The sequence below is a fragment of the Carcharhinus amblyrhynchos genome, chromosome 12, assembly GCF_965287045.1.
Source record: "Carcharhinus amblyrhynchos chromosome 12, sCarAmb.v2.hapA, whole genome shotgun sequence".
NCBI classification, from domain to species: Eukaryota; Metazoa; Chordata; class Chondrichthyes; order Carcharhiniformes; family Carcharhinidae; genus Carcharhinus; species Carcharhinus amblyrhynchos.
This window is the reverse complement of record NC_137335.1, coordinates 57,170,089-57,193,354: the sequence shown is the minus strand read 5'-3', so window position 1 is coordinate 57,193,354 and position 23,266 is coordinate 57,170,089. Positions and strand designations below refer to the sequence as shown.

At 38.3% G+C, this 23,266-nt stretch overlaps 1 protein-coding gene across 5 annotated transcripts in view; it reads left to right on the top strand.

Annotated features, from left to right (window-relative positions):
* The window catches only part of LOC145351007 (transcriptional-regulating factor 1-like), a 199,670-nt gene extending 176,404 nt beyond the window's left edge, over positions 1–23,266 (top strand). For all 5 annotated transcript variants that reach the window (XM_080200583.1, XM_080200584.1, XM_080200585.1 and 2 more), the window contains 6 exons: positions 1,233–1,308; positions 10,023–10,111; positions 11,461–11,574; positions 17,979–18,149; positions 21,520–21,722; positions 21,848–23,266. In XM_080200583.1, the coding sequence (XP_080056709.1) occupies positions 1,233–1,308; positions 10,023–10,111; positions 11,461–11,574; positions 17,979–18,149; positions 21,520–21,722; positions 21,848–22,157 (963 nt within the window). In that variant the 3' untranslated portion in view covers positions 22,158–23,266. The remainder of the gene's footprint in view (positions 1–1,232; positions 1,309–10,022; positions 10,112–11,460; positions 11,575–17,978; positions 18,150–21,519; positions 21,723–21,847) is intronic.

The window sequence follows — 23,266 nt, the reverse complement described above, 5'->3', positions numbered from 1 at the left end:
TGGCCAACTCTGTTTTAATAGATTTTACAATATAAAGAACATTTATATTTTAATAACTGTAGAAGTAATTCACTAGCCTGAGGAGCAACCCTCCAGAAAAGCATCTTTATTCATTGTTTGCATGAATGCATTGCATACATTAATGAAAGAAGAAAAACACAATTGTGGAAATGTGAAGTACAAATTAGAGGCACTAGAAATCCACAAGTTGATTAGCATTGGGGGGGGGGAGTAAAAACAACCAGTTAACGTTTTATTGTGTAATTATTTGTTTCATTTGTATGGCTGACAGCATAGAGCTTAGAGGACATTGTGAGGATCGTAGGAATCATCAGTCAAGTCTCTGTCATTGTGTATTGATAGCAAATAATGGTCAAAGTTTGGGAACAGGAAAGGAAAATGTCAACGGGGGAAGATGCTCTCAGGATATTGAATTTGATGATCGCCCATGACCAAAATAAATGACAGAGCAGTCTCGAAGGCCCAAATGGCCTACTCCTATTTTTTTAGACATCTAAAAGGAGAAGGCAACTTTTATACCAAATAAATCAGTCAGACTTGTGTTGCTTTGCAAGCAAAATGTATACTTGTTGTTCAGAGTTTGTTTAGCATCTGTTTTATTTAGTTATCACTGTCAGTTTAGCTGCTAAATTTAAAGTAGTCTTATGCTAGAAGTTCTGTGTTGGACAGCAAAGAGCTGACACCAAATGTTTTTTAACAAGGCATTTCTACTGACACCCCACAGCGAAAAATTTAAGAACAACATTAGAGCCTCATTGGTTGAATAATTGGTTTAACTCTTTCACATGTGTAATAGCCGATTGAATTGATTCAAATATTTGATTTAAACTTTTCCGTCTGTTATGTGGTGTGTTGCTCGCAAAAGAGGCAGTTTGTGAAAAACTGATAATGTGACATCTTACGACATGTCTGATGACTGAAGTTAGCTATCCCAATTTTTTTGGTGGAAGTTTTGGATACTTCGTAGTTCATCACAGGGAAATCAACTCTGGCATTTGAGTTTAGCACAAGAGAATATAAATAACTTTTCATCATGCCAAAATGTAGCATCAGGAATAACATGGAGTGGCCCCCTCGAATAGGATGATCCTATAAAGCATGTTGTGCTCCCCTGATCTGTTTCACTTATTATTGTGTCCTTAAAGATGCTACCAAGACATTGAATAAATGTCCTGCAGTTTTAAAGTACTTCTCTTCCCTTTTTATGCTAGGTGGCTGTGGAGATTTTACTGATGAAGATGCCTATTAAAGCCAAATCTCATCCACTGGCAGATTATCACTATGCTGGTATGTAGCTTTCCTCCCTGCTACTATAATGTTCTCGATGGAGCACAAGATTTTACAGCCATCTGTGCTGACTTATCAAAATAATTGTCACTTGTTTTGCAATAAGAATATTGAAAGTCATGATTATTTGTTTTGAACAGCAATTTATGTTGATCATGTATAGTGATTAGCACTGCTGCTTCACAGTTCAGTTCTGGCCTTGGATGACTGTCTGCGTAGGTTTCCTCCGGGTGCTCTCGTTTCCTCCAAAGTTGTGCAGGTTAGGTGCATTAGCCATGGTAAATGTGTGGGATTATGGGGATAGGGCAGGGGAGAGGGCCTATTGGAGAGTTGGTGCAAATTGATGGCTCGAATGACCTCCTCCTGCACTATCGGGATTGTATGATGGTTCTGTGATACAGAAAGAAAGAAAAGAAATAGTGCCTTTCACACCCTCTGTGTCCTGAAGATCTTCTCAGCCTTTTTTGCCACTGTGCTGTTGTGATCGAGGAAACATGGCAACTGATTGGGAAAACTTTTTGAGATCAAGAGTGCTGCATTTTTAGCAAAGTTTTTTTTGTGTAATTTTTCTAATTGGCCAAATCAACAGTCACTTTTAACTTTCAGTTTCACTGTCCTAAGTAAGGAGTTGGGACCTGATGTGTATATTGTAACTAAGCTACTGATATGAATGGCAAGTTTTTCTTTGCAACATAAAATCTCACTTACCTCCCTTCTGATGAACTTCACCCATCTGCCTCCTTATTGCATATTCAAACCTTTGTCCTTCAGAAATTGATTTAATTTCTCGTGTGCTGTCTACTTCAGGCTGACTTGGTTTCTAATGTATAATTTCCAAACTAGTAATTGTGTTATTTAGGAAAGCTGGTTACTTATAGACTAGTACAAAGTCTCACAACACCAGGTTAAAGTCCATTAGGTTTATTTGGAATCACCTGATGAAGGAACTGTACTCTGAAAGCTCATTATTCCCAATGAACCTATTGGACTTTAACCTGATATTGTGAAACTTCTTACTGTGCCCACCCCAGTCCAATGCTGGCATCTCCACATCACTTATAGACTAAGTTAACATTTTATTTATTTCCTTCACACCCACAAGGAATTGACTTTTTAAATTTGTTAATGAATCAGATAGTTGCACTCCTTTTGGAACACAGATATTCCCCAACAGTGGTATCTGTTCTATCAATGTATTTAGGTCTATACTTTTGGAGTTATTGTTCTCTGGATTGGCCTTCTCAGCGCAAATATTTGAACCAAGTTCCTTTTTTAAACGATGAATGGCCACTGAGATTGGTCGTTATACTTTCTCGTTTTTATTTGATTTCTTTCATGGGACAGGAGTGTGCGCTAGCAGGTCCAGCATCTGTTGCTTGGCCCTGAACACTATAGTTAGTAATTTCTCTCACTCTTTCTTTCCTCGTCCTTTATTGACTCAGTGCCTGTTTTTAACCCATTCAAAACCCACCCACATCCACAGGTTAAAATTTGCCCTAATATATCTCTCTGCAGTTACTTTCAAATGTTCTGTAATTAGACAGTTCCATGAGCCAGGGAATTACTTGTGAATCACTTGCAATACGCTGCACACCAAAATTTTGTGCTCTGTTGATTGCACTCTGAAAAAATGTAGCAAGTTTGTTTTTTTCCACCTCAATTCATTTTGAAATTAGGTGACCAACCATGCTTAATACAGCAATACATAATATGAGAGAATGCAACAAAAGCACATATCCAAATAAACACACGAGTGGTTTGCATAATTGAATTTATACTTTATACAAATAAAAATTCCATTGTATTCATCTCTCATGTATTCAAGCAAATGAGTTTTTAATCAACTAAAGTAGAATATGAAATTCCAATCTTGTACTAAATTCTAAAATTTAGTTACAACTTTAATTGGGAAGAAATGATGGTGCAAGCTGCAGAACATTGCTGGTTATGTCATTACCACCCCTCTCCCACATTTTATCATCAAAATGAAATAATTAGGAAAAGTAAATTCTGGCTTTCACAGCTTGACTTTGTTCTGAGTGGGTAGATAGCTGAAGACAAGTTCCTGAGAAACTAGCCTGATGCCTCTGAATCCTGCTGTAGGAGTAGTATTTAATGCTAAAAAGCATCTGTTTACTCTTCCATTGTCTGGGTTCAACTTTTAGCAGAAAATTTTGGAATTTAGGCTCCTTAGTAGATTTCTGTCAAGCCAAACCACTTGAATGCTGAAACTGGCAGCAAAACCCAAGAGCATGCAATTGCATGTAGAATCCTTACTGGTTCAAGGGAACATGATTGTGGAGAATCTCATGAGACTCTTCTGTAGTCCAGTGAATTTTGCTCTGTTTTGCTACATTTACTTAAGAGAATTGTTTCATAACTTTGCAATGTATTCGGTGACCTTAGTAACATCACTTTTACTCTGTGAATACTGAGTTTTTTTTTATAAGATTCGTAAGTGTGAGCTTGCTAATGAAAGTAATGGTTTGTGTTGAACATAAGGAAAGTATCTGAAGTGTGTTGAAATCAAAGTGAGAACATCCACGCTTACAACATGTGAATGTATTGGGCGAGATTCTCTGATCTTGTTCACTCCATTGCTCTAACTATGATCCCTAGTTCTTGGACTCCCCCACCATCGGGAACATTCTTTCTGAATCTACCTTGTCTAACCCTGTTAGAATTTTATAAGTTTCTACGAGATCCCCTCTCACTTTTCTAAACTCCGATGATTACAATCCTAGCCGACTTAGTCTCTCCTCATGTGACAGACCTGCCATCCCAGGAATCAGCCTGATCGATCTTTGCTGTACTCCTTCTATAGCAAAAACATCTTCATCATCATCATCATCTTTACAGAAACATGAACTGGAGAAGAATTAGCTCTTGCTTGATGCACAGTTTTCTTGCTTGGGACAGTTGCAAACAGTTTTCTTCCAGTAAGTTTTGAGCATTCACATGATGCTTCTTGCCCAATTCTTGTCTCCCCCAGAGACATAAAATCTTATTCTAAATTTACTGTTTTTTCAACTGTCGAACAAATGCATTCCCTGAAGTATTCCAGTAACACCTTTGCCCCAGCAGTCTGCAATCATGGTTAATTTTCAACTGTCTCAGATCTTCAGGGCTACTCTGAAACCCACTTCATTTTAAGTCTGCTCACGACAACTCTTTAATTTAGGGCCTAATAATAAGCTCTTTCTTTTCGCTTAACTTAACGGGACCTTTTGTTGATCGATTTACCTGGGTCTTCCTTCAGGGACTTCTCCCTGTGTTCTGCTCCACCGGACACTATGGCAGTCCAGGTCAGGTCATTTGACCTGCTTTTTGTGCTGTTTGCCCTCCCTTGCTTCTGCATCGTCGTGGAGGACCAGTTCCCAGCCTGAAGAAGGTAAAATCAATGAACTGTGCAAGTACGGCCATTTCCCAGCTGGCACATGCGTAGAAGTTCCAAGGCTCATTGGAAACTGGAGGTCCTGAACTCTGATTTCAGATTAAGGTATGTCTTTGAGTTTCATCACAAGTGAATTTTAATATTATTGAAACCAAGAAGGAACAGATTGATGATTACCGCAGCAGGAAGAAGTTACAAGATTTGTCCTTGATGCAACAAGGGTGGAAAATCGGGCCATGATGCAAGGTCCTCGACCTGAAACATTAACTCCTTCTCTTTCCTTGAGTATTTTCTGCTTTTCTGTTGAGAAATCTGTTGATTGGCTTTGTCTCATTTTCAGTTGCCAGGGTAATGTAGTTCCATTTAAAGGAAACCTATATACTATATCCAGTTATGGTTCAGCTGCTGCAAATTAAACTGGAATGTAATTATATTAGAATAAAATATAAATTTCTTTATTTGGTTCTGAAAATGATTTGGTTACAGACGACGGATTATTCCGCTTAAATGGCACCAGTAATTTGTTTGTGTAGTAATTAAACTTAACAGCGGTATATGTCAGAATTGTCTGATAACCTGTTAGTTGCAATAAAACAAGTACCACTCTATACATTTTAGCTTTTTTTTGCTGTAATGTCTGCAACATTAAAGCTCTTTGTAATTTCTCATTATGAAATTCTATTTCATGCAAACTGTGACATTTTTTCAAACAAGTAACTTCAGTTTTTATTTTCTATCTATTCTTTAGACTGCAACGGTTCATAAAGGTAGCTCACTGTCACCTTCGCAAGGGCAGTTTGGGATGGGCAAAAAATATTGGGTTATCCACTGATGCTCAAATCCAAACCAAAATGAAAATAAGAGTTTTTATCATCCTGTTTATTGTTGGCATTAAAATAAAAAGATAATTTTCTTTGCAATGAAATATTTAATTATTTCCTTGTTTTATCCAGTGGTGTTGAGAAAATTGGCATTAACAGTTTTAGGTTAAGAATTCCTTTCCTGATCTGCATCCAGTGAACCTTGCAGGAAGTGCAGGCATTGTCATTGGATAAGGACAGGATTTGGCTCTGCAATGATTCCCTATAAGTGAATAGTTTATCATTTCACAACCAAGGATCCTTGTGTGAATAATGGGCAGTTGGACAAGGAGGATGACTGGTACCCAGTGAAATCATATTCATTGGTGGGTCAAGCTGGGGAGCAGAGAGTTAATGAGAAGAGGGAAAAGTAGTGTTTGTATTTGAAAGATTACTTTGGCTACTAGTGTTTCAAACCAAACGGACTTAATTGTGTTCCTATTCATTGTTTTCAATTGAGCCTGGCTGCGTTTGATCACATTAAGGTATCATAAGAATTTATAGTGTGATGTTAGTAGGCTTACGCTTGAATTTCAACCTGCAGCAGCTTGGCTCACTTTGAGACCTCTCTTGATAAATAATGATACGATTACGAAATTCATTCATTCAGTGACCATTCCAAATTTGGTGCGGCACCCCCATGCTGTTTGGGTGATACTTTCTTTGATGTCAAGACATTGCTGAGATGATGAACCAACTGTGACTATTCTGTACTTCCCATTTCTCTCAGTTAGAAGGATGAAAGTGCTCCATTTTGTGCTTAATTTTAACTCATTTACACTTTCACAAATGTATCAGAATAGGAAACCTCACATGCTCATTCTTGCTTTTGCCATCTCCAGTAATGATAACATTCACCTTGTCTAAGTCACACATTGGGAAATTACATATTTATCTTGTTTAACTACTAACACAGGAGTAATTAATTAGTATCAAAATCTAATTGTTATTTCAGAAGAAGCATTAGCGATCTGTGTCTCAGGTTTTTCTTCTTAGTATGTAAATTTGTCTTGGATGGAAGTATGGAATGGCCAGTATCATTTGATCACCTGCTAAAGTTTAAAGCTTATTAACTTATTAGTCACAAGTAGTCTTACATTAACACTGCAATGAAGTTATTGTGAAAATCCCCTAGTTGCCCCACTCCGCCTCCTGTTTGGGTACACTGAGGGTGAATTTAGCATGTCCAATTTACCTAATCTGCACATCTTTGGACTGTGGGAGGAAATTGGAGCACCTGGAGAAAACCCACGCAGACACAGGGAGAATGTGCAAACTCTGTACAGACAGTGATCCAAGCTGGGAATCGAACCTGGGTCCCTGGCGCTGTGAAGCAGCAGTGCTAGCCACTGTGCCACCTACAGTCTGCTGGGTCATAAAAATTAAAGGACTAAAACTTGGTTCTTCAACTGTTTTACTTTTTGACCCTTTTATCCTCATTAAGGTACAGGTGCTTCACGAATCTTCCGATATTCCATCCTATAGCAGTGCTGTGCAGTCTCCTTGTGCTATGACCTGAAATCAATTTCTGCGCATTCACACTTTTTCTCTCTCTTCTCCCTTCAGTCGTAAAGACAATTTAATCTATTGTACTATTGGACTGCCAGAATGTGGAACTGAATGGTCACTAGTACACAGTGTTATCTGCTATGTTGTCATTGTTCACAGATCCTGCAATCCCAACCAGTGAAGCAGCAGACAGGAAATCATTGTATAACATTTCCAAACAACAGTCACCCTGAGAGATTGTGAAGCTGGTGTCAGTTTGCCCTATCTTAATGTGAAAAGTGATGTTCTGGGAACTTAGTCGTATCAAGAGGAATTTAAGCAACCCTGCTGTGAACAGATCGATATATCATGTTACCAGTAATGTAACAGTCATGCCCTAGAAAATATTAATACATCAAAAGTCTAATTTTATATTTAATGATTGTTATAGTGTAACCTCAGTAGGTAGAAATAGATCTTAGTGCACTGAACCTTTACTTTAGTAGATTTTGTTCAAAATCACCGTACGTGTCTCCTTCCGCAAACCCACGTGCTGAAATCCTTCTCAGTTGGAAGTTTTACTTATTAAAATAAATTAGATAAACCTTTTCTGCAAAAAAGAGATGGTTTTAAATGTTGTGTATTGGATTGATTAAGCCAATTTTTCTGTGCAATGAAATTAAAAACACTATCTGTTTTTCTCTCTCCCTAAGTTTATTATTTAATTTTGATTTTGAGCATTTAAGTTAGTATGCTGGGAATTTCACCGGTGCTACAGGGTACAATATTCACCCAGTCCAGATTGGCTACTGTGGGAAATAAGATAGCTGAGATTCTGGCCATAATCTTCCAATCACCCTTAAAAATTGAAATGATGGCAGAGCACTGGAGAACTGCAATTTTCACACACCTGTTGTGAAAAAAAATAAACCCAGCAAACTTCAAGGCAACAGTGTCACTTGAAAAATAGGGATTAATAAATGACAGCATAGTTTTCTTAAAGGCAATTGTGATAGACTAACATAATTGAGTTATTTGAATTAGCAGAGGATTGTTGAAGGTTGTGCAGTTGATGTTGCGTATAATCACTTTTAAGAGGTATTTAATAAAGTACAACTTAATAGACTTGTTAGCAAAATTGAAGCCCATAGAATTAAAATGACAGTCACATTGTGGTCACAAAATTGACTTAAGGGATGGACAGCAAAGATTTGTGATGAATAGCTGTTTTTCACACAGAAGGAAGTTTCCCCTATATTGTACAGTGGTTAGAGTTAGGACTTCTGCTATTTTTGCTATTTATTATTGACATTGTTGATCTGGACTTTAGTATACAGGGCACAATTTGAATGGTTTCAGATGACACAAAACTCTGAAATGTAGTAAAAAGTGAGGAGAATAGTAACAGATTTCAAAAGCACATAGACAGTCTTGTGAAGTGAACAGGCACCGGCCACATCAAATTTAACTCATAGAAGCATAAAGTAATCCATTTTTTAGGAGGGACAACATAACCAAAACAAACAATTTAAAAGGAAATGCAAGAAAGAGAACCCTGGAGGTTTAAGTCCTTATCTTTGAAAGTGGCAGGAAAAGTTGATGAGGTGTTTCCTTTATGCCAAGGATCCAATGTGCTTTTTTAAAAAAGAGTGCAAAAGTCACACTAAATTTACAAATCATTGGTTATCCCCAACTGGAGTATTGTACCCCATTTTGGATACACTTTAGGAAAGATGTAATGACCTTTAGAGAAGGTCCAGAGAATTTACTCATATAGTACCAGAAGCAGAGGACTTCAGTTACTTATTGGTGTTGTGGAAGATGGGATTGCTCACCTTAGACTTAAACAGTTTAAGGAGAGATTTAATAGAGATGTTCAAAATCATGAAAGATTTTGATAGAATAAATAAGGAGAAACTTTAAAGCATTAACATTTCATCAGGAAGTCCAGAGACCTGAAACATTAAACTCTGGTTCTCTTTTCACAGATGCCACCTGATCTTCTGAGTATTCCTAGCATTTTCTGTTTTTCATTCTAGATTTCCAGAATCTGCAGTAATTTTCTTGTATTGCTCTGAGATCCTGAGTTGGTCATGGTTCTCTGGATGCAGTACTGTGTGGTTGCTAATTGCAACCAACTAAGTCAAGCTTGCAATGGAAAGACTTTGATTAGGTGACGGGATTCCAATGAATATACGTTTATAGTAAAAATATTTCCAAATACAAAATTTGCTACTGTAGTTGGTAGACACAGTAAGAAGTCAACACAACACAGGTAAGTGCCCTCATCTGATGAAGGAGCAACACTGTGAAAGCTTATGGCTTGTCCTACTAAATAAACATTCTGGACTTTAGCTTGGTGTTGTGAGACTTCTTACTGTGCTTATCCAAATTCAACAGCAGCATCTCCACATCATAGTTGGTAGACTCAGACCAGCATGGGATGTAGTATGGCCATCAATGTTGATGGAACAGCATTTGATATCCAGGCTCAACATATAAAATGCCTAACCCATTAATACATTGTAAAAAAAACTTTCAGAAAAATTCCCTAGATAGTTTGATAGTTGGATTCTCTGCTTCTAATCACTGGGCCCTGAAATGCTATATGTAAGCATCCAAGCAGTTAGACTTATGAGATGAACAGAGATGTGCAATACTAGCAACTAGCAAATTCTTTATTTGATTCCCCATTCACATTTCTGTCCATGGAGATAGAGTGGACAATTGGAGCTGGGAGGATAGAGGAAAATCCATGGAGGTAGTTGTTGGCACCAGTCACATACTCCAAAGCAGCTGGAAGAAGAGCAACCAAGGCAGTGGTCAATGTCCCAACCCTTCTGACAGTCTGTCTCCAGTTATGATTGCCAAAGCTATATGGTCATAAAGAGAACACAAATGGTGGAACGCTAAAGGGTAATAAATCTCAGCCAAAAAAACTTTGTATTAAAAATTCTATCCCCATTTCATAGGCTCTGACAAGTGGACAACAATGGAGAAGAAACTATTCAACAAAGCTCTCAGTATACATAATAAGGACTTTTTCCTGGTTCAGAAAATGGTAAGAGAAATGCTTTAGAGACTGTTCAACGCTATATTTAAAGAATGACAAAGATGTATTGAAGCCATTATTCTTAAAAAATCAATTGCAAATATACAGTATGGCCCAGATCTCATAGGACCAGGATGTCCTGTGATGCACATTATTAATTCGATGTTTTCTTGCACTCTTCAGCTCACTTATTTTGCCATAGGTGGCCTGTAGTGTGAGATGATAATATGCATCTGATACCTTAGTAAATAGGGGGGGGGAGGGTGGGGCGCGGGAGAATGTGGCACTGTGCATGCGCCGATCTCCGCTTTGACCGATTGGCACATGCACAGTGGCCTATTCAACGCTATTGTCCATAGGCCCCATACCATGATTTTCAATGTGAATCTTGCTAGGGCACTCTGATGCACAAAGTGTGGGAGATCCATTTTGAAAATCCTGCTTTAAAAAATACAGCGCGAGTTATTCCAGTTTTTATACGAATTCAGCACTTAAGATTTTTTTGGGAGAATTGTCCCCATTATTTCATTTAATTTTGCATTTCTGTTCTCAGAAATTAGATTTGCACTTGATTAAACATTTTACAGACTACTTTGCTTTCAGGGCATCACTGATCATCATTCTGCTATTCATACCCCTTCAAGACACATCTTTTATTTCTTGTCCCCTTGGTTTAGTATCATGAAGCATGTTTCCATTTACTCTCCTGCTTTCCATCCATCCCAGATTTTTGCTTTTATTCTTTCTCTCACCCTTCCCCTTCCCCTTCCCTTGCTCAAACATATTACATTTCCAGTTTCCCCAGTCTGAATGACAGGTGATGGACCTGAAATGTTAACTCTTGTTTCCCTCTCTCAGATATTGCCAGATCTACTGGATGTTCCCAGAATTTTCTAATTGGAGTTCGGATTCCCAGCATCCTCTGCTGAACTATTCCCACTTGCTGTTATATAGTGCCTTTAAACAAATCCTTTTTAAAATGAAAGGCACTTCTGAGATGAAAGGAAAGAATGTAAATTCTTGTGCTGCCGAAGTGGTGTAAAACATCAACTGTTAGTTATGGATGTAGGAATGTACTGCTGTGGTATTGTGGGTCCACTCTCTCTTTGACAAAAATGTATTGCTGGAAGGAAAACCAGATGGAGGATATGAAGTGTCTATTAGTCAACCTCCCTGACTAGTCTGAGATATATTTCTACTTGTGTATAGAACAATATGTAACATACACCTGCAACTTATTCCTACAGTTGTAAATATGCTCTGTTAAAAAGTTTAATGTATATGTTAATAATCAAATGTATGAAAATGGAATTCTGATTTGTAATGCAACATTTATTGATCTGATTATTTTAATACAGGTTAAGTCAAAGACGGTAGCACAATGTGTTGAGTACTACTACACTTGGAAAAAGGTCTTGCGATTAGGTCGAAAGCACAGGACCCGCCTCGCAGAAATAGAGGCAGAGAGAATGGTAAGTAATAATCTAAAGAGCAAATGATGATTAGGTTTTAAGACACACTGCCAAGTTATTTTCAAACTGAGCATTTCTTAGTTGATTAATATATATGACAGTTAATAGGAGAAGGTACATCTTATTTAAAAAGAAGGCAGGACACTTGAAAATGTACAAAAGGCAAAATACTGTGATGCTGGAAATCAGAAAAGAAAAACATCAAACGCTCACTGGGCCAGTCAATACTGTGAAGTATTTTCAGCATTTTCTGTTTGAATGACTGAAATTAAACAATCTGTTTAGTCTTTAATAACAGAGAGGATGCTGGCCATGTCACTGGGCTAGCAATCCAAAGGCTCTGGGAGCATCTGTTCAAATCTTGCCATGGCATCTGGAATTAAAAGCTAGTCTAACAGTGACCATGAAACCATTGTCGTTCTGGTTCACTAATGTCCTTTGGGGAAGGAAATGTGCCAGCCTTACCAGATCTGGCCTACATATGACTCCAGACTTACAGCAATGTGACTCTTAATTGCCCTCTGAATCCACTGAGGCCTAGCAAGCCACTCAGTTGTATCAAACCTGCACAGAAAAGTCAAAAAGGAATGGAACTACATGGACCACTTGCTTTGTCAGCTGATGAATCAATACTCCTCCATTTTGAACACCAATTGGAAGAAGTACTGAGGGTGGCAAGGGCACAGCATATCCATATATCCATCTATATCCATCATAGGAGTAGGTTGTTAGTACCACTACTGACCAAGCTGAGTCTTAAAGGACATACCTGCTAGATAGGGCCAGTGGTGAGATATCCACAAGAGGGAAAACCTTCTTGACCTCATCCTCACCAATCTATCTGTAGTACATGTACATGTCCATGACACTATTGGTAGGAGTGACCACCGCACAGTCATTGTAGAAGCTAAGTCCTGCCGTTGCATTGCGGATACCCTTCATAGTGTTATGTGGCATTATCACTGTGCTAAATAGATAAATTTTGAACAAATTCAGCAACACAAAGCTGGGCATCCAAGAGGCACAGTGGACCACCACCAACAGAAGCACGGTATTTAACTGCAACTCGTAAGGGATCAACCCTGGTTTAATGAAAAGTTTATAGATGGCTGTATTATATAGAATCATAGAATTCCTACATTGCAGAAGGAAGCCATTCGGCCCATTGAGTCTGCACCAACCACAAACCTACCCAGGTCTCATTCCCGTAACCCTGCTAATCCCCTGACAGTAGGGTCTTTTTTAGCATGGCCAATCAATCGAACCTACTCATCTTTAGACTGTGGGAGGAAACCAGAGCACCTGGAGGAAACCCACGCAGACACAGGGAGAACATGCAAACTCCACACACACAGTGACACAAGGCTAGAATTGAACCCAGGTCCCTGGCACTGAGAGGCAGCAGTGCTATCCACTGTGCCACCGTACTGTTCAGATATGTTTGAGATTGAAGAATTGGATATCTTCTACAATTATTCAAAGTTTGAGTTGATAGATGGTTATTGAATGTGTGTAAGATCAGAAATGGTTAGAGGACATCTATGGCACACATTGTTACCATTTCCAGAAGTGAGTGCATCATGAACAATAACCTACTCACTGATGCTCAGTTTGAATTTCGCCAGGACCATTCAACTCCGGACCTCATTACTGCAAGTTTGGTTCAAGGCTGTAAAGAGTTGAACTTGAGGTGAGAGTGACTCCCTTGGAAACAAGGCAGCATTTCAACAAATGTGACATTGAGGAGACCATGCAAAACTGAAATCAGTTAGAATCATGGAAAATTCTCCACTGGTTAGTCATACCTAACACAAAGGAAATTGCTCATGGTTGTTGGAGGTCAGTTACCTTGGTCTTTGGGGCATTGCTGCAGGAGTTCCTCAGCGTAGTGTCCTAGGCCAAACATCTTGAGCTGCTTCATCAATGAGGTCAGAAGCAGGGGTGTTCACTGATGACTGCACAATAATTCACACTATTCGTGACTTCTCAGATACGGAAGTAGTCTGCATCCGTATGCAACAAGACCTGAACAATTTTCAGCTTGGGCTGGTAAGTGGCAGGTAACATTCACACCACAGAAGTGCCAGGCAATGCAATGACCATCTTCAGCTGGAGAGAATCTAAGCATTACCCCTTGACATTATCAGTGCTGAATCCCCCACTGCCATTGATTTAGAGACTGAACTGGAACTGCCATGTAAATTCTTTGCCTATGGGAGTGGATGAGAGACTGGGAGTACTACAGAGAGTAGCTCATTTCCAGACTCCCCAAAGTCTGTCCACCATATACAAGGCACAAGTCAGGAGTGTAATGGAATCCTTTCCAGTTGCCTGGATGAGTGCGACTGCAATAATATTCAGAAACTTGACACCACCCAGGACAAAGCAGCCTGTTTGATTGGCACCCCATCCACCATCTTAAACATTTACTTCCTCCACCACCACACACAGTGGCACCATTGTGTTCATCTTGTAGATGGTACATCAGTTCGCCAAAGGTCATGTTTTGGTTTTTTTTTCCCTCGTTATTTATAAAACAATAGTGAGAAAGCAAAAGATTAGAATACTAAAGGAAAATTTGTATTTGTGATAAATCTATACCAAGTTTTCATCAGATTGCTTGATATATATGTTGTTTCACTCAATGATGTGCGTTTGTTCCACTATAACACTTACACAACATTGCTTGTTTTGTTTCCTTTAACTGGATTTATTGTTTTGATCCCATGCCAAGCTATTTAAGTGTCAGTGCTGCGATATTATCCATTTACAGTAACTATATGCAACATATAAAAATGTAGCTGTATTTTAGATTGATCGAATTCCCAGGATCTTTGATCCTCACTAACGGAGGATCAGTGATGAAAGCAGAGATGAGTTAATAAAGCAGATTGGACTATTCACATTTAAATGCTGGATTATTTATTGAGTTAATTATGTATCCATTATGTCCTTTCACCTTTGTAGTCAGCTCAATGTTTATAGATGACTGCATTATATGTTTGAGGAAATGGATATCTTCTGCAATTATTCAACGTTTGAGTTGGCAGATGGTTAATAAATCTATCCAAGACCAGAATTTGTTAGAGACGCATCTAAGCGTGCACAGTTGCTATTTCCAGGAGTGAGATTCAGATCCCGACTTATCCCATAGTAAAATTAGCTGGTATCCTCTCCACTGCTTTGCCATGAGACTCAATTTAACAGTGAAAATTTCATTTTCCTAGCTCTGTCCAGTTTGCTGGATTAAGGTGCCTTGATTGACTGACTCTTGTCACAGTCTGAACCCTAAGTGGCACTGGTGACCTGGCAGTGGAGAACTCTCTTTTGTACCACGATCAGTTCCCTTGAACAAATATCTTTTTATTGAGCTTTGTCAATTTATTTAGCTAATGCGAAAATAATTATTTTGAACCAACCAGCTGGCCAAAAAGTTTGTTGTTAAATAGAATTGAAAGCCTTTTAATACTTGTATCAATTCACTGATCCCTTAACAATCAGTGTCTAATTTTATCATGGTGTACCAATCCAAATGTTTCTTTCAGAATTGGTGTTTATTACATATTTTGTCCCATTGAAATGGAATCAATTCTGTGAATGTTATTGAGGAAATATATTGTCCTATATAAAGAGTAAGAAGACTCCTCACCTGCTATGAATTTAGTGGCCTGGACAAGTGAAAAGTTAATAATTAATTACCTCCTATTGATCCTGCATTGAATTTTTGATGGAGATCCCTGCCAAATGCAGAATACATGCATTGAATTGAATTTCCTCACCACCATCAAAAAACTTAAAATTTAGAAGCCTTCCATTACTTTGGACAACTGTACACAAAATCCTCAGGAACTACTCTTGTGAGCCTTTGCTGTACAGCCTCCAATGCTACTATATCTTTCCTTAAATATGGAAACCAAAACTACACACAATGCTCCACATGTGGTTTCACCAATGCCCTAGACAACTTCCTTGTTCCTGTATTTCAGTCTCCTTGCACTAAGGATCTTTATGGCATCTGTCTTCCTGAATTTCTCCCACTACTGATAAACTGGAGGTCAGTCAGTTTGCCAAAAAAGATGATCAATTAGAATTGCATTTTTGTGTTATGTGGGAATTAATGATTTGTCCCTGAATGCCAGTGATTTAATTATTTTCAACATTGCACCAGAGCACAGTCCTGTGTCAAGTTGCTATTCAGATGTGCCCGTTTCCAGGAGGAGTTGCTGGATAGTGATTGATTAAAATGTTGGCTGATGTGTCTTGTTTGTTTTTCTTCTCCAATCTTCCCTCCATTACACTAAATCAAAGTGCAGTGCACTATCCAGGTTGGAAGGAATAGGAGAAAAGTAAATGATAGTTGGGCAGTCGCGAGCCCTCATCAGCTAATTTGGCAGGTGCCAGGGAAAAACGAGCTGTGACCCGCTGGTCTGTAGCACAATGGATTGTAGTTTCAATGGATCATAATGTCATACGACCAAAACACATTGTAGCATAATTTGCTTTTTTTAAGAAAAAAAGCTTGAAACTATGGGCAGGATTCTCCGATCTCTTTCGTTCCCGTTGCACTGCTCGTAAGAATGGAGAATTCAGCGCTCAGCCATTCACTGCAGCGACAGCAGAGAATCCCAGTTGCCAGTAAAGTCCGAGGTTTCTGTTGTATGTTTTTCAATTGCTTGCTTTTTGGAAAGGCACATTATTAAAAATCTCAGTGTAGGATCTTGCTGACAATTACAAACCACTTTACTTTTGCAATTTATTAGGTCATATGAAATTGGTAAAGTGGTACCAGATTTATAAATGATCTTTGAATCGCAAAGTTATGTAGTGCCTTAAAATTATTCTAGGAAACCTATTCTCTAGTCACAGGTTGCTTTGGATTCGTGTGCCTATTTGATGATTGATTCCTACTGGAGCTCGGGTGTTTCTAACGATTCAACAGCATCCAGTTCCACCTAAAATACTCTCATTGATTTTAAGTTTCTCGCACTTTCCTAATTCCCAGGAGCTGAACTTTCTAACTTCGATCAGCTATTCAGAAATTGTCAAAAAAAACAGAGGCGATGAGAATATTTTTCCAGCTTTATGATCCGGAATGCACTCTCTGAAAAGGCTGTAGAAGTTTGCATAGTCATAATTTTCACAAGGGAATTGGATATAAACTTGAAAACGCAAAAGAAATACAGGACTACACAGGAACAGTGAGGAGTGGACTAAGAAGAGCTCATGGTCCAGGGGGATAGAGGATTGTTTAGCTAACAGGCAGAAAGTAGGAATAAAAAGATCTTTTTCAAGGTGGTGAGCTGTTACTCGTAGGTTGCCACAGGGATCAGTACTGGGACCTCATTATTTACAACCTGTGTCAGTGATTTGGATGAAGGGAACACATGGTTGCTAAATCTGCTGCTGATGGTTGCTGAGCTAGTGACCTGGATGTTCCAAATAATGGCAGTGATAGTCAGGTTGCTGCTGTGCTCAGATTTGCTCAACTTAATGGTGTTGTGCATTTCTTGTGGAGTCTTGCAAGCCCAACTTTCACAGAAATGTGCAGCGTGGTAACTCTTTGGGAGCTTCATTTGAGCAGAGTTGGGGGAAGACAGGACATGCCTCAATTTTTATTGCACTAGCGTAAGGTAAGTTTAAAGGTCCAGTCTTAATGTTAGTGAATGGCTGAATGAAGAATACGTAAGTGGGTGAGTGGGTTGGGTACATAGCAGTTGGTTGGGTTGAAGGGATGGTGCAGTCAAGTTGGGTCTGGAGTGTGATCGGGGGTCAGTTGTATAGTTACCCAGGTGTTAGACTAAGTTTTCACATGTAACTTTTCCTGAGTGACTATCCAAGAAAATACTGCAGATCTGTCTTAAGTCTTCAACCCTATATCAGAATTAGAGATATTTGTTGAGGATCCTCAGGAATAAGGGAATTGCCCTTTGGAAGTTGAAACTTCCTGGACAATTCCACATGGGTCCATAAGTCAGAACTTCCACAGGATCCCAACACGCACCTTCAATCACACGTTTTCTCTCTGATTTGGAACCAGGAGCTTTGCCCATAGTTTCATAGATACTAACAGACTTAAGGTGCCTCACCCAAGTGGCTGAACAAGATGAGCTTTTCAGAAGGCAATGTGAAGTGAAAATGGATTAATAATATCCTCAGCATCTTAATGAGAAAACATGTGAAATTCTGCTCGTGAATTACTTAAAGGGAACCTTACTTTACAATGTTCATCAAAGGGATATATGCTGCCATGCAAACATTATAGAGTAATGATGATTTTATTCAATCCAGTGTTTCAAACTTTGAATTAAACTATTGTACAGTGTATCAGAAAACTCACTGTTTAATTTGTGATTACACTAAATTTCCTTTTCCTCTTGACAGTGAATCATTTTTTTGTTCTGTAGTTTAGTGATGAAGATGAAGATTTGGAGGATGAGGAGGAAGAAGACAGAAAATCAGATCAAGGTGATAATGCAGAACTTCAGAAGTCCCCCTTGGAGCTACAAATGATTACCATGGAACAGCCAGTTGTTCAGGGACCTACGTTCATTTGTGAAATGCCTAATTGTGGTGCAGTAAGTATCAGTTGTTGGCATCAAGATTTGATAAGATACAGCCCATCTAAATTATACCTTTTGAATAGTCATGGAATCCCTCCAGTGCAGAAGGAGATCATTGAACCCATCGAGTCTACACTGACTATCTGATAGAGTTTCTTATCCAGGCCCTCAGCCCCACCCTATCCTCGTAAACCCACACATTTGCAATGGCTAATCCATCTAACCTACACACCTCGGGACACTAAGATTGTTTGGTAGTGCAGAACTTGAGTATTGCTGAAAAAAGACATGCATTGGGAAAGTTTTCATCTTGCACTTATCAAATAATTGGCAAGAATACCAAACGTAAAGGAAATATTGATTGAAGTATGAACTATTAATATTGATTGGTTGGCAAGTGGACTTTAGTAGTGACGTTCCTATGGAGAATGCCCCAGTTCACTGATGTTTGACAGTTAACTGCCAAGCTTTATTTCAGTTCACACCAGCCAGTTTGACACTGGTCAAGGCATTGCAATGAGGAATCAGCCAGAGAATGACTTGTCTATTTTGCATAGTTGAAACAACTGTGCATATATGTTCTTTCTGTACATGTAAACACATTGTAGTTCTACCAAGACCTCAAGAAGACATAGACAGGTTGCTGAAATAGACAAACAGATGGCAGCTGGAATTCAATGCAACAAAGTGAGAGTTGATGCATTTTGATAGAATGAGGAGAGAAAATAAATCTTAGAGAGTGCAAGAACAAAGCCACCTTGAAATTTTTCTGCATAAATTTTAAGTTGGCAGGACTGGTGAACAAAGCAATTAATAAAGCATCTGAAATTCTGGACTTTATAAATAAAGGCATGGAGTATAAAACCAGCAAGTTATGCTAAACTAAACACTACTTCAGCCCAGCTGGAGCTTTGTGTCAATTTCAGGGTAGCACGATTCCTGAAGGACCTGAAAGCTTTTGGAGAAAGTACCAAAGACATTGACTAGAATGATTTCATAGCTGAGGGTTTGCAGTTGTACACATAAAAAAGAAAAGCTGGGGTTGTTCCTTGAAGTGAAGAAGAGGATATTTGATCAAGGTGAAGTGTTTAGATGGGATAAATAAAGTGAAATAGTTTCCAGTGGATGAAGAGTTGATTAACAGAGGACAGAGATTTATGGCGATTGGATAAAGGACTAAAAACAGCAAGAGGAAGAACATCTTTTAGACAAGGAGCAGTTAGGATTTGGAATGTACTGCCTGGGAGATGGAAAGTATTAGCTTTCAAAAGGGAATTAAATAGATAATTGAAAGTGATGTTGTTACAGGGATGGGGAAAGAATGGAGGGGGGGTGGGTGTGAGATAACTAAATTACTTCCCAAAAGAGTTGGTGCAAATGAGATGGGCCAGATGGCCTCCTGTGCTCTATTTTTTCTGATTCTATGGCTGAAGGATCTCTACTTTCCAGCAGTAATTCAAGAGCCATAAATGTCTTCCATTGTAACTGATGCAACCTCACATAGCCAATGTCAGTTCAGCTTGGGATGTCTGGATCACCACTCCTTACGAGTAATTCCTTGCTTAATATTGTTGCATGCCTAGAAAGTGCAACCTAAAACAATGTTAAGTGAATCAGATCTTTCCCTTACGACCCATGTAAAAGTTTTAGTTAGGTTCTGCAGGACCTTTCCTGTCAGGAGGAAAAGTACTCAAAATATTATCTTGTAATTTAAATACCTTACAGTGCTAATTTACTATATCCATGAACAACTTTTAAAATGGATGCGAATATATAAAAGAAATGTGATACTTTCTACTTATTGCTTGTACCTCCTACTCACCGCCTCTTTCACTCACTGACCCTCCGGTTTGTTGTGATCGTACTCCCTGACCCTGTGGCCCATCACACATTTGCTGGAATTTTACCACCTCGTTCACTCGAAGCTTATAAGATTCTGCCCGAGGCCAATGGAGAATGCAGTTCTGCGAGCCTTGCCCATCCCGTTGCAGAAAAAGTGGGGTGGTTGCGAGATAACTAAATTGCTCCCCAAAGATTCTGGGCAGGCGTGCTGGTAAAACTCTGGCCATTGTCTTTCCCGAAACTGATCAATAAGACTTAACGGGTCAACTTAGACCTTATTGTATTGCAACTTTTGGAACTGCTTCTAGTGGAACAGTGAGTGGTTCCAGGGGGAAAGAAAAGGGTCCTGAGAGTACTTTAACACAAGATTTTCCTAGGCTTAGAAAGCTTAATATATTCAATTATGGAATTACTGAGAAAGTTTGGTTCTGATAAAATTTGATACTCAAGTTGTATTCCTTTTCACAAAGAAAATGTTCAAATTTTTTAATCATTGCAACTCTTACACAGAGAATTTGGGGTGAGTGGAACATTGATGCCATCTGCTGGTATGACCATTATAAAGATCAGTACTCACAAAGAAAGCTAATGTGAGAAAAGGGGAATAACTCTTTCATTACTGCAACGTTTTTTAATCTCTGACAACAAACAGCTTCATACAATGCTCTGTGTTCAAATGCCCCCTGAATGTCAGACTGTCCAGCTTCAGTGAGGAATTGCATATTATGTGATGCTTTGAAAGGAAAAGAAGATTTTGTTAACCTACAACGCCAATAATTTATCTTACAAGCAGCAGCACTGCGACAATGTGGGTACTTGGTGTGTTAAACACAAATTTATCTCAGCAGATAAAATGTGTTCACTAAATTTGACTAATTTTCTGGTGCTTTGCATTTCTTGCTCATGACATGCTGACTGTCAGGGCCAGCACGGGAGCCAACTTTGCAGTTTTTGAGAATAGGATTGGAATGGACACCAACGTAATAATTATTGCAAATTACAAGTAATCTGTTCTATTAATCAATTGAAGGTATTTCAACAGCACTTTATAAACGCTGCAAGTGCTTTTGTTATGTAAGTTTATTCTGTAGGAGCACTATTTGGGGGAAAATTTAGGACAGGCTATGAACGTAAAACTAGCAAACTTCATTTGATATGTTTGAAGAATATCACAGAGTTGCTCATAATTAAAAGATTGCTTTGGCTCTTAAAATATCATAATGACATTTTAATAATGAATTTTAGACAAAGCATGTTACTATTACAAATTGTATACAAGATAGATGATAGCACAAACTGTCATCAATATGGTTGTTGAAGTACTTTTTATTTTCTGCAAGATTTTAAATGGTTGTATTCGTAATCATTAAACCATTGTCCTCTTTCTACTCCAAGTAGTTTATCACAGTGCTCCTCTGAATTCTTAGGTAACGCATTTTAGACTAAAGCTTATTAAAAAACTCTATTGTTGAATTGACTTAGTTCCAGCATGGTAGGGTGAGTAAAGTGAAATCTCTTATTTTCACTCATCTTTTCTTTTAAGATATTCAGCTCCAAACAGGCTTTAAATGGCCACGCACGAATTCATGGTGGTTCAAACCAGATCCCAAAGCTGATTTCTGCGGCAAAACCTAAAGTGGGAGGACTTCAGCCTGGCTATACCTCTGTGAAGAACTCCCCCGCACACAGTACGACTAGTGGTGAAACGGATGCTGCTACAATTTTCCCTTGCAAGGAATGTGGAAAGTAAGTTAGATGGCATAGTTTGGCTTTATTTTATCTTGGTTTCATTCAAATATGGAAGAAATAATCATTGCTTTCTGGCATTTTACTGAATGTACGTAATTTTAAGCGTTAATTCAATATTTCAGGATGTTCTACAAGATTAAAAGTAGGAACGCTCATATGAAAACACATAGACAGCAGGAGGAACAGCAGCGACTGAAGGCACAGAAAGCCCTTGAAGCTGGTGAAATAGCAACAATAGCCCGATCTGCCACACCAGTAACACACGTGTTACTTCATCCAGATCACATGACTATGGTAAAGCGGCAAATCGAAGTGGAGGATAATGACATCATTCAGGATTTAGAAGATGTGATGGAGGAATCAGATGCATTGGATACAGACCTACTTTTAGATGGGGAAGATGAAGAATTTCTCCAGGATGATAATTTGTAAATCCGTTTATATATTTTTTTATTTTATATAAAGATTAACTCTTAATTACAATTAATTGAACAAACTTGCTACGTTTTTCTATGCCTATTGGAAAGTCCTATGGCTAGTTCAGATGTTATGTGCATAAACCATCCCAGGAGAGTTGCATACGAATAAAACTGCTCTTGACGTTGCCATTTATACCATTACATAGGCATCACAAAGACTTAACGGATTTCTATTTTTCCCTCTCAGCTGCTTGTGAAAAGTTATTTCAGAAACCAAACAGGATTTTTTTTTGCTAAAGGAAAAAGGTTTGTGTCATGAGCAAAAGTTTCAGAAATTAAATTGTCTACTTTCAAATAAAATGAAACAAAGCTGTAAATAAGGTTCAAAATTATATATATTTTAAAAGAAATTGCCAAATCTGATTTGTTTACGGATTTATTTAACTGCTGTTCCTTGGTGTTATCTCGCAGGTAGGGTGTAAATACTTTATATCGCAAAACTCTATTACGAAAGCAGAATATTTTTGAAAGTACAAGATGCCTAAGAATTAAGACCTTTCACTGGGGCTCTTTTCTGTTATTACAATGTTGTACAGATTTATTAAAGCTTTATTTTATTAATTTTGGGGTATTGATAGTGGCCAGATTGCATGCCTTTTACTCCATAATGTAATTTATTTTTTTTATTGCACTGTTCAAGTGTTTTTTTTTCTAAGGAGTGTATGGACCTTTATCCATGCATTATCATCTTTCTGCTACAACTGAATGCAGTGTCTTTGTAATGTTATAAATGAAGCACTATGTATAGACCTGTGAATGACTTCACTTTGTGAAATGCTTTTGTTGTATATGCAAAAAAAAAACTTTAGGAAGACTTTGTGCCATGTTCTTGGGAAGGTTGTGTATTTTTAAAAAAAAAGGCATCTTTAAAATAAGCAGTATTTTCTTGTGAATTTGCTACACGCTCTCACAACAAATACGTTGTGCTTGAATATGTACCCTAGTTTTTTTAAGAAAATGTGATGGGTTTGACTGATTTTTTTTTCCTATTAAACTAATCTAAGAAAGTGATTTATTTTTATTTTTCTGCCCTCCAGACTTTCTTAAATAAAAGTTATTTTG